The 12,325-nt window shown below is 38.0% G+C and overlaps 1 protein-coding gene across 3 annotated transcripts in view; it reads right to left on the bottom strand.

Moving 5' to 3' along the window:
• The window catches only part of ADD1 (adducin 1), a 59,902-nt gene that overhangs the window by 8,605 nt on the left and 38,972 nt on the right, over positions 1-12,325 (bottom strand). For 2 of the 3 annotated variants that reach the window (XM_034064881.1, XM_034064882.1), the window contains exons 10-12: positions 11,480-11,731; positions 8,349-8,450; positions 6,487-6,576 (exon numbers count right to left, since the gene is read on the bottom strand). In XM_034064881.1, coding sequence (XP_033920772.1) covers positions 6,487-6,576; positions 8,349-8,450; positions 11,480-11,731 — 444 coding nt within the window. Of the gene's footprint in view, positions 1-5,549; positions 5,643-6,486; positions 6,577-8,348; positions 8,451-11,479; positions 11,732-12,325 lie in introns of all 3 variants that reach the window. The other variant, XM_034064883.1, reaches the window with a different exon arrangement.

Raw genomic sequence — 12,325 nt, 5'->3', positions numbered from 1 at the left:
GCAATTGAGCAGTAACTTGCAGAACCCTGAGAAGTACAAGAGGCTACAAAACAATCAAAACCAAAACAAAAAGATAAACTGAAAAATGCTACATTTATTTCCTTTTAAATTAAAAAAAAAATAAAAATCAAAACTACTATAGATTTCATAACAAATACAATAATTGACAGCAGGTTAATATAAAGGAGAAAACAGGTCTTGTTAATTACTCTTACAGACACATCAGTGTTTCCACCAGGGAATATCCACCATTAAGCAGTAGATCAAACAGCAGTCCAACAGTCTAGCTGAATAATGTCTCAAGTCACAGAAGTATGGCTTTTTCCCCACAAAAGAAATGGGACACCAGGCCCAAGTGCCTGGCAGTCTGGGCACAGAATACCTGTAGAAGTTCACAGGACTCTGCTCACAGGTATTTTTGTGGTTGGTTTGGGTTTTTTGTTTGTTTCAGGAGGGCTTTTTTGTTTGTTTGGGGTTTTTTAATAAGGGAAAAGCCATTTCTAGTAGCTACTGCATAACATCTAATAGATGTTACAGTAAAAAGCCATCTTGTATGTGCTCTGCATACACCAGGATTAATAGTTCATTACAAGCAATTTTTAAGTAACAAAGGTTAACTGCCATCTTACACAAGTTAGACATTTACATCTATGACATCTGTCATACAAGCCAGATAAAAGTTTGTACAAACATTAGCAATTCTAAGCACAGTAAGTTGCAATGGACCAAAGCAGGTGCCTCAGAGGTTTTCTAATGCTAATGTTTTTAGTTTTTCCTCTCTTAAGACTTAAGCCATTGGTTTTTCCTTGTCTCAGATACAGAAGATGCTTGCCTGGATTACTGCTGTATCTTTCAAGTGACTTTCAAATGTTTAAGCATTTGGATTTTTCATTGGATATACAGAACTCTACTGACACTAGTATGGAAGTGACTGATGTGTGATCTGTGCCTCAGGTCATTGTGACACCTGAGTTGCCTTCATTGTTAAAAAGAGGTATTTGAATTCCACTACCAAGTAAGGGGAATTGATTAGCCCATATCACCTACCTACTCAAATGTTATTTGTATCAACATCGAAAATAAAGCATTAGAAAGTTCAAAACAACACATGAACAAAGAGACAAACATTCCATTCCATGACTATACTCAATGGACAAGCATGAGATTGTCACCATAAAACTGAGGATGAAATTAGAGCACTGTTCTGGATGCCAAGAGCTGCTACGGACAAGTCGTCAGCATCAGCAAGGCAACAGACCAGAATGTCCAGACGGAATGAGGACAAGAGCAGTTAAGATATTTCAGAAAGCTCCTCATGAGAGATCTCCAGAAATCTGGTCTAAAGCAACGCAGGAAGGTAAGAACAGCTGGTGGTCAGACTCTGTGCTGCTCTCCAGGAAGCAAATACCAGCCAGAAGTACTAAATAACAAACAGTACAACAACAAGCCTGCACTGTAAGATCCTCAAAGGAACTGCAGGAGAGAACTATCTCTAAACATTTACACATCACCTCAGTTTATCCATTAAATAAGAGGAGCTCATCTCGGATGCAGAATGTCAGTAGAAAGTGAAAAGCCTTTTCTTAACTATTTCCATTAAGCACATATTTCATAGTCGTGGCTTTTCTCACAGGACAGTGTATTAAAAACAAATCACAAAACCATCATAGAAAGTTAGGGTTGGAAAGGACCTTAAGATCATCCAGTTCCAACCCCCCTGCCATGGGCAGGGACACCTCACACTAAACCGTATCACCCAAGGCTCTGTCCAGCCTAGCCTTGAACACTGCCAGGTATGGAGCATTCACAACCTCCCTGGGCAACCCATTTTAGTGCCTCACCACCCTAACAGTAAAGAATTTCTTCCTTATATCCAATCTAAACCTCCCCTGTTTAAGTTTTAATCTGTTATACCCCTTGTCCTATCACTACAGTCCCTAATGAAGAGTCCCTTGCCAGCATCCCTATAGGCCCCCTTCAGATACTGGAAGGCTGCTATGAGGTCTCCATGCAGCCTTCTCTTCTCCAGGCTGAACAGCCCCAACTTTCTCAGCCTGTCTTCATATGGGAGGTGCTCCAGTCCCTGATCATCCTCGTGGCCTCCTCTGGACTTGTTCCAACAGTTCCATGTCCTTTTTATGTTGAGGGCACCAGAACCTTCATACAAATAATAATTATTCTGTAGAAAATGTAAACATCCCCAAACCTACAGGTCCCAGCTTTTAATGACAGCAGAGAACTGGTGCTCACAGCAACTCTCCCTCTTTCTCTCTGCCCACCCTTCAAACTACACGTGTAGTTTTAACTGAAACACAGCAGTAAGTGGGAGGGGCTTGTAAGGCACTGGACTCAGGTGGAGTTTCTAAACTTTTCTAGGGTTATGAAGGCCAACAGAGGAACAAGAGACACAGTGCACACTGGTACCCCTGGCATGTTCAAGAATCTAACTTGTCTACTAGGTAGAACAATTCCCACTTGAAACAAGATTTTACCCAATACCTATTGATTTAATAACAAAGAGCAAGATGCAGAGTTTGCAAAAAGATGATGAGTGCACCAGCATCGCACGTTCTCCTCCTTACAAGTATCTTTGTTAACTACTCAGAATAAAAGCAGCACATTAAGTTTATCACATTTACTAAATTAAACAAAGCCAACAAAGCAAACCCTAAGACACAGAAAAACCACGCTCACAGGCAATGCAAACAGTATTTGTACTAGCTGAGTATCTTTGACCCAAGAGAAATACTACAGAAAAAGATCAGAGGCAACAACAGTAAGTGGATCATGTTTTTCAAAGCAAAAGCACCTGTGTTTTTTGGACTTTAAAGGCAGAAAAATTACACAAGAGATCAGAAAGGCAAACTTTTGATCTGCTAAAAGCTCTTTCCAGATTAAGACATTCAATTTTGTTCAGTATCAATAATGTGGAAGCAGTTCAAAGGCCACTCTCAAAAACTTTAGTGGTAGAGAGACTGATTCTATGGGGACAATAAATTCTACAGTAGTATGTTACTAAGATCTGCAATAGGATTACTCTCTATAACATACATGAATCAAAGAAGTAGAGACACATAACTTCACAGAATAGGCACTGGAGCAGCCTTCCAAGAATTCAAATAAAAATATGTAACACAAAATGAATGGACGCAAGGAAATGAGTATAAAGGACTACAGAGACACAACATATTTTAGATTGTTAAATGTGACACTAAAACACACAGGACTTTGCAGAGCTATCAACCTGTCCATGTCTCTCAGATTCCTATGAACCTTCAGAAAAATCGAGTAACAAAACTGGTCTGGAGATGCTTCCAGTATTACAGAGCCTGCAGAGAGGGATAAATTCCTATGCAAAAGACTGGCGCTCTGTTTCAACACAGGATGACATGCAAAACACTAATGTTCTAGTGATTTCAACTAGGTTATGCTGACAATAGCTTTATTTTGATGACAATTCTAGTACTATTTTGCTGACTATCTGAAGTTTGATTACATGTGTAAGCACTTGAATATCAACAGAATTTTTCCAGTGTGAGTAATAATGGATAGATAACATTCACAAACAGAACATATTTTCACTCCCAAGGAAGTCACTTACAGCTAATGATATACAATAGACTTTCATACTAAACTTGGACCTCACGTTTCCTACAGGAAACTTCAGATTATCACACCATTTTGCAACTTCTCCATCAAGTCTTGCTTTCAGAGGAAAACTTCACAACTGATATGAGCTGACCATCATTTAACGGGCAAGCATTTTATCTTGTTCTCAGGTACAGATGAGCAAAACTGGCACCTTACAGGTGCCAAGTTTTCTTTAAGACCTTAGGTTCATAGCAGCTGTCTAAAGATAATAAATGTTCTTATTACAATCTGGCATTAATCCAGTGCCTTTGTCCAAAAACCCCAAGGTTCTTAAAGTACTATTCATGTAGAAGCTGCCACTAAAACACGCTGCCATCTCTGGGGCAGAATTGAAAGGCTCTTCATGAAGAATAAAGCCCCAGAATTTCCATTCCAAAGGAAGAGACATGAAACGAGTGAGTCCCCTTTTACTTTGAACTCTTGAAAAATTCAGGTGATTTTTTTTCTTTTAATCAGATTGCAGAATGGTCATTAGTAACAATAACCAACATCCCCTCTCATCCAGCCAAGACTGCAGCAGAAGCTTGGTTAACCAAGTCTGTAACACAAATAAAATCACATGGTGCACAAGGAGCTTGTGTTGCAACATGACCAGAACTTGTCAGAACATGGACAAAGCAAGTGACAAGGCAAAATGGAGTATTTACTACTGCAGCCATAGGCACAGGAGACTCAAAGCATTACATGCATACTTTACACAAACAGAATTGTTTTCAGCCCGAATAGTGTGCATTATGTTAACTGAAAACAATGTATTTTAAGCATTACTGCAATCAGATGGAACTTTTTACTTTAACTGTAATTAAGCATCAAAGCATTTGTCAGCTGAGAACTTGTAATTATCTGGTACCTGAAAGCCCTTAAGCCCTTAACATACAGGTCTTCTTAAAGTTTCATTCAAAGACTCATGAGGTTTATGTGGGTATCCTGAGATTGCTTATACTTCTTTTGTTCCACAATACACAACTGACTTTTGGCATAATCTTTCTAAGACATTTCACTGGTGGTTTTTTTTGTTGTTGTTTGGTTTGTTGGGTTGCTTTGTTTGTGGTTTATGGGGGTGGTGTGTTTGGCTGGTTGGTTCTGATATCTGAATTATTCTGATAATGAGATGTTAGGCATGACCTAAACCAATATTTAATAATCTTTTAGATAAAATACTGGAGCAGAAGAGACAGTAATGCTTATTTGCACACTGTCCTTCCATGTCAGCTCACCTCTACCAAACTCCTTCAAAACCTAGGAGAGAAAGACAGCTAAGGACACTTTGTTTCCAATGTGCAAAATCTTCCTTAGTTGGCATCAAAGGACTGCCCACCCCAATACACCTCTCTTGAATTCCTTCTGTATCTAAAGTGTAGTACATAAGCGCAAGCACGATTACATATCTGAAAGCCAAACGATTCTGTAAGTGCAGGGCATTCCTCAGCGATACTGTAGATAACAGCAGGAAGTTTTAAGGAAACAAGATGTCTAGCAATGCAGGATCAAAAGTTGACAGCATTTGTCAGCATGGCACACTGAACATGTGGTATCTTTGGAATGACACTGATGTAATCAGGCTGAGATTAACTCAAAATTGATCTCAGATTAGAGTAATTCAACACTAACAGCACAAGCAAAGAAACCCACTATATGTAAAACCTCATCAGCACCTTGACATTAAGTGTTTCCTTACCAGCTTCTACAGAGAAATAAAAAGATCAAAATCCTTAAAAGATACTTTAACAGGGTAAAGTACCTGCTGGTATAGTTGCATATACAGAATCTGGAGATTCATCTACTGTTTTTGTTTCTTTTTTAGCCAAATCATTAACTAATACGGGAAAGGTCAGGGTAAGGAAGAGGTAAAATGAAGGGTGAACAACAGTATTTAGAGCAGTATGACAGGGCAGTACCTTTCTAACAGACAGAGATTTAGCGGGACTAAAGGCCTGCTCTGTGAGATCGAGCCCTTCAATAGATTCCGTACAGTCTGAGAGGGGAGCATCCTGCAACAGTAAATCGAGTAAACAGAGCAAACCAAGCCCAGGCTTTAAAACATCAACCAAACCCATTATGATGCTTGCTAAAAACATGCAAAGAAACAGTAACTGGCAGATGAAATTGCAAGTGACCATGGATTGACATGCACACAGTATGACACCCAACATGAATAATGCTATGGTCATGATGAGACTTGCCAAACTTTTTAAAGTATATCAGAAAATACTTATCTGAAGCAGTTGAAGCACTCAGATATACAGAGCTTTAAAGTCATTCAGCCATACAGTGTAACTGTATAGCTCTAATTCTTACTTTAATTTCAGCTACAATTCATATTTTGTATATCCAGATATATTGTTTTATTGATGTATAATAACTTTTTTTTCCAAACTGCTTTTCAAATAAAATATTATGAAGCATGATAAAACATACTTAACACACAACACTACTGCCCCATAGTGAGCCTGCTGTGCCCAGTATTTTTAGTACTTTAAGATACATAAACTCGGAAAACAAACAAACAGAAAGTTGTCACAAAGCCCAACAAGTTTGAACAAGATCTAATCCACAGAAATAAGCTTTTGAATTTCATGCATTACATTCAGCAAAAAAAGAAAACAACCCCAAGAAGCATCCTCCACAGGCATGCTTGGGCTACATGGCTGAAGCCTCTTAAATTTCTGACCCTGAGCACTCTCGCAAAGACAATGGTGTTACCTCTAAGACTTACCTTAAAAACAGAAACTCTCTGCCAATTAAAGAATAATTTCATAGTGATATATTAGGTGAAAGCAGAGGATATCATGGATTAACTTTAAGCTAATAGTTTTAGGCATTTTATACTCTCACCTGTACAAGACTTCTGTCCACAACTACCCCAGAAAGAACCTGGGACTGAGGGCCTGCAGTTTTAATATCTTGTAAGTTTTGCTCTCGGATCTGTGAAGGAAAACAGCAGAATACAGTCATGTGAACAACAGAGAAAAGTCAACCACATCTCTGTATTTGAAAAGGGGGTGGGTGGATCCGTCAAGAGGCTGCAACGACTGTTGACTGCTATGGCCCTGTCCAGCAAATAAAGCTGCACATATAAGAACTTGAAGGCATGTGCTTCAGCTCCTAGTTGCTTCCTCACATTCATCAGAATTTAGAATTAAGTACCACAGCAGGTATTGTCCTTTGCTTTTTAGCACTGTCTCACAGTAAAACTCTACAGATCAGGCAACAGTTTATGAAGAAAAGTGAGGAGAGAAGCACAGAGGTCAAATTTATACAAGTTTATTGTACCTGCCCAGTCATTTACAGGTCTCTGTCACTAGCCACTAGTCACTGATACTGCACCAGAATATCATCTTCCTGCAGAACTTACTGTAAAACATGGCACAACATCCAACTTTTGCATCTAGGCAAGATGATAGTAATAAAAGGGCATACAAATACTTTTCTATGCATAAACTGAAAACTCCGGAGCAATCAAACACATCCCTCTGCTGCACTCTGCATACCTCACAGTTCTTTCCATACAGAAAATGGGAACAGAAACTAGATCTTTAAATCTAGGCATTACCTGCTGAACTTAGACATCCTACAGTGACAAAGAATTGATAACAGCTGACTCAAAACTGATTTCTAGAACATTCTGGTTCTCAGATAAATGAAGAAAAGCATGCAACTGGAAAGATTTCTACTTCACAACTAAAAAGGACATTCAATTAACACAAAAATACATGCATACAAGTATGAAAACACAAGGTATTATTAATACTTGGCATTTCAGAAAACATGAAGACCCTGCATTATCTGTACTTTTTCTAGTTTACTACTCCTTTTGTCATCAGGAAAGTAAAAAGTTTTACTTCTCTCAGTCACTTCATTCAAGGTTTTAATAAAACCGTTTGTGTTTCCAACACCAAGAAGCTGCTGCTTGGCAATTTCACTTGATTTCTCATTTCAATTATTATTTTAGAGTGAAAAAACAGGAAAAGCAAAAACTCTGTCAACCTTATAGAAAATATTTTAGAACAAATCAGTATTCCTGTTGGTATCCTTGTACAGACTTTCCTGTGACATAATGCTAACTCCCATGTTCCATATGGCCATCAGTTAGAAGCAGCAAAACGATCCAGAGAAAATTGAGTATTAACAAGATGCCAGTGCATATTTTATACTTGAAATAAAGTAAAACATTCAATGGATTCAATGCTTTCCTGTTGGTAGGCTGGTGACAAGAAGACCTGAAATTAAAAGACTGGAAAATTAACTGCTAGCTGATTTCAAGAAGATTAGTATGCAGTTCCAAAGGCCCCAAAATTTCTGCAACAATATTAAAATGTAACAAAATATGGAGAAATATCCATAGACTTCTTTGTCAAGGCCACAATATAAACTGGTGAAGTCAAAACAGTAAAACAGGTTACTAATGTTAACTATGATGTCAGGGAACAGACAGCTTCAGAGGTATCCAGCAACTGGTCTGACGGTAACAAAACATAAGACAGTGGAAGTCTTCATAAAGTGGACAGTAATATCATCTTTTTCCAAGATGATTTCAGAACATTTAGGAATTGTTTCATTGTAAAGAGGCAGGACAACGTCAGAGCTGTTTTACTGAAGCCCAAATTTTCACTAAAGCAAAGTGAGTTAGTTCATTACAAGTACACAGCTTGATTTTAGTGATGACAGGAAAAAAAGGTTATTTCATTATTACAAACCTTGTTCCTCATTTCTTGGACCTCCTTTGGATTGGTGTTCAATGGAACAAACAGGTTGGGGACAGCAGAGGTGGCAGTTCTATGTCCATCCTCTTTAGTCCACTGTAACATCAAGAACAGTTGAACAGTCAGAATTGCTGTAATGGCTACAGACACTCAGAGCAGCAAATTCACAGAACAGTTGATCATGCATTATACATAGCAGAGAACTGAACCAATGATTGAATTCTTCTATTCATTCCTAAAACTACTTCTTCAGTGGTATAAACTGTACCTTCAGATGCATTTCTGATGATCAGAATTATTCTACTAAGTCAAGCCAGTAACAAAAACTAGAGGCAATTAACTGGCAAATAACTTCCACCCAAACGATCCAATTACTGCAGCTGTGTGCAACTCAGAGGTGAGGGAACTGAAAGGTTTTTGAACTGGTTTTCTGTGCACTTGACCACACTGACAATTGCAGTGTTCTGTGTTTCTGAAAACTGTCTACTTCTCACTTTACAAAGAGACATATCAATATAGGAGTAGGAAAACTCCAATATAATTACTTATAATTTTTAAGGACATTTTTATCAGGAATTTCACAATGAGTTCATATTTGTTTGAAAAAGGACAATACTCCTTACCCAAAAAGAAGCAGAGCAAGGTCTAAGACACAACTTCTAAAACCCTGTCACTGCCATTTTCATTTTCTGCACTGGGTGTTTTTACAAAATAGCACAAGAGAGACAGAGAGATCATTGATTCAATCCTCTGATACCCAACAAACATCAAAGCGAACTTAAAGCATAAGATGACAGAAGTATGAAAAGCAATGTGATGTCACTAACCAGGTTTTAGTGAATGATTCTGTACTGTGAAGCAAGAGTGGGCATCACCAAAGTTTTGCATTAAAACAAGCTACTTCAGCAAAATGTTCTGTTTCCAGCATTAGTTTCTGCACAAATAAATAGCTGTATCAGCACAGCAACCTAAAGGAACAGTTTGGTGATGTCGAATATTTTATAACTCATAGCTCAAAGGGTTACAAAAATATCCCAAACACAAACTTTAAGCGCTTCATGGGTTCTTCATAGAAGGTTGCTTTATTTGATCAGTGCATTTAGTATGGAGCTCTGTTTAATTCAACGCACAGCTAACTCTTTACCTGGATATGCTCATTATATGCAGTGTCCTAATTTCCCATTACTATTACATAGAAAATGCACCGAACAGTAAAGCAAACCTGTTTATAGAGCAAATGCTATGCGGTTTTTCCTGAGTAACTTCAAGAAACAATAAGATAGCCAGAAACTGTCAAACTTCAAAAAGCAACAGAATTTTAAAATGTTTTGCAACTGTAAAGTAAAAAATGGAATGAACATGGAGCTGTGAAATACTCACTGATGATTATCTTCTCAGATAAAAACTACTCCAGCTTTTTATTAAAGATAGTTTTTAGTCAAAACAGATAGAGAAACAACCTCAACATCAACAAAGCTACTTTTTCTTCAGGTTAATAACAAGCATTAAAAAGTTTAAAGACACAAACCTGTTACACTGTATGAAATTTCCTATTGCTTCAGTATACCATTAAACACGACTAGTTTCTGAGCAGGAATTTTGCTTCAATCTTTGACTGGTAATTTCAAATATAAAATGCTACCTACTTAGTGAGCCATGGTTGAAAAGCACAAACTGCTCCAAACATACGCATAGCTTTAGGCTTTCTTCCCATCACACAAAACTATAGTTGAGTTTAGTAAAATGTCAATTGTACAAACAATATATGTATATATTAATTTCTTAAACCAAAAAGAACACCATAAAAATACCACTGAGACAGAGATCCTCTGTTTTCTTAGGATTTTCTACATGTCAACACTATATATTTTAGTACACACATTGCCTAAGTAATCATTCCATAGAAGTATTCAAAATATAAAGAACTCTGAGTGTATTCTGAGTTTTGCAGGGGTAAATAAGAGGTGTTCTGGGAAAAAAAAAATGTTTTTCTTTTCAAGAGTACTAGTTTTACTTTTTTTTAAGACTCATCTGTACCCATACTATTACTATACATAGTACCACTGCTGAACTACTATAGTTCAGCTTGAAGTCAATTGTTACAAAAGCTTGTATGTGTGCACGTACCTGCCTACGGTTTAGATGCTCTGTATACACCCAAGAAAATATCAAAACCACAATTACACACCAACAGCTATTGATGTCCATTTGAAAACATTTGATACTTTTGCTTGTCAATTAGCATATCCCTCAGTGCAAAATTTAACTGTAAAGCAGCATTGATAAACAAAAAGAAAAGCACCGGTTGCAGAATCTATCGCTTAGTGCCTGCTGATGGCCTGAGCTGCACTTTAGTCATGCCGCACCCAGCTGGTACTTTAGGAAAGACTTTCCATTTATGGCCATCTACTTACATGCAACACTACATGCAGAAGGCAGCTGGTTGTGAACACTCAGAGGCTTTGGGGTAGACAAAAAGAATAGTAAACAGGACAGGAAGAGGAGCTGAGAAACTAGGGAAGAAAAACTGCTTAAGCAGAAAAACAACACTGAAATACATTCGAGGGTTGCGAATGGCTCACAAGTTAAGTTGGTATATGCAACAGAGGGAAGATATTTGATCTATTTTACCTATACTTGTACAGGAGTACACTGAATAGTTAAGTTTCATTTTTGTTTTAACTGAAAAGCTTTCATGCAGACAGAATTAGTAGTTCCCTAACAGTTGTCCTTAGTTATATCATTTAAATGGAGAACCCATTCAGTCAAAACTATGATTCAATGTGGTCATTAGCAGGGAAAACTAGAGGCTCCAAAGTCTTAAGCAGTTTTAAGCATTAACAAGCGAGACTATTTTTACAGCCCAGATCTAATCAAAGCCAAATGAAGTGGTTAGTAAAACACATTTAGTTTTTTTATAGAAAGGAGAAAAGAATTAGGAGAGTGATCTTTTTCTTCCCAAAGCCTCTGAGTGCCAGCCACCCCAAGTTGCTCTACATCATCTAACTATGAACAGTAAGGTAGGCACAGACCAAGCAGTTGGTAATACAGCTTGGCACGCAGACACCGGACGAGAGAGACTGCAGCAAGGGTTTCACGTGATCGTGTGTAATGTTCGTCCACACCTTAGTCTTCGACTTGGGACTGCTGCCATTCTGCCCTTCTTCAGAAGCATCATCCCCTCGGCCAGAGTTCAGCCACCTTGTCTTCTCTCGCTGCTGTTTCTGAAAACTGTGTCTGAGGGGGGAGCAAATGCCTGATTCGCCATCACTAGTAAAGGAGTAACCTGTGACACTAGCTGGAATCTCAACATCGCTGTACTTTTTAGACTTCTCTCTCAGAGCAGGGCATCGGTATGGATAGCCAGTTCTGTAGCCCTGAAGAAACAGAGCAGCAGGATTAGTTTTCTACATCTCCAAGTTTCTCAACAGATAACTGAATTTTCATTCAATTGATATTCTTAATCGTGAAAACCATTCTACAGAAGCCTTGTCTTTACCTCCTGTTCACCAGTTACACTGGACAAAGCCAGATCAAAGGTGGATGATGAGGCTACATTAGCATCCTTTCCAATCTAATGAACTTCTGAACCACTAATTTAAATGAGTCACCATATTTGGTAGATCCAACTTCAAACACTTTACATCAAACTTTTATGAAGAATTTACAGTAATCATGAAAAAGCCATTGAGGTCTTTGAGAATCTCATCAAGAGCAATGCTGTGAGGCTGCCTCTTCTCATATTCAGACAAAAGAATTACCACTTGTGTAATTATCTGTTTGACAGTTTAAAAAGAGAGAAACAATATGGTACCTATAACTGCTCATCAAACTACCCTCCCCTTAATGTCTGGGTTTTAAAATGGGGGCCTCATGCATAAAAATTCCAGTTCCCTTCAGGATGAAAGTACATATTCAAATAAGTATTACATAATTAATAAGTAATTCTTCCCACCCTGCATTTAATCAAT

The sequence above is a fragment of the Melopsittacus undulatus genome, chromosome 7, assembly GCF_012275295.1.
Source record: "Melopsittacus undulatus isolate bMelUnd1 chromosome 7, bMelUnd1.mat.Z, whole genome shotgun sequence".
NCBI classification, from domain to species: Eukaryota; Metazoa; Chordata; class Aves; order Psittaciformes; family Psittaculidae; genus Melopsittacus; species Melopsittacus undulatus.
This window is presented reverse-complemented; position numbering and strand designations above follow the sequence as displayed.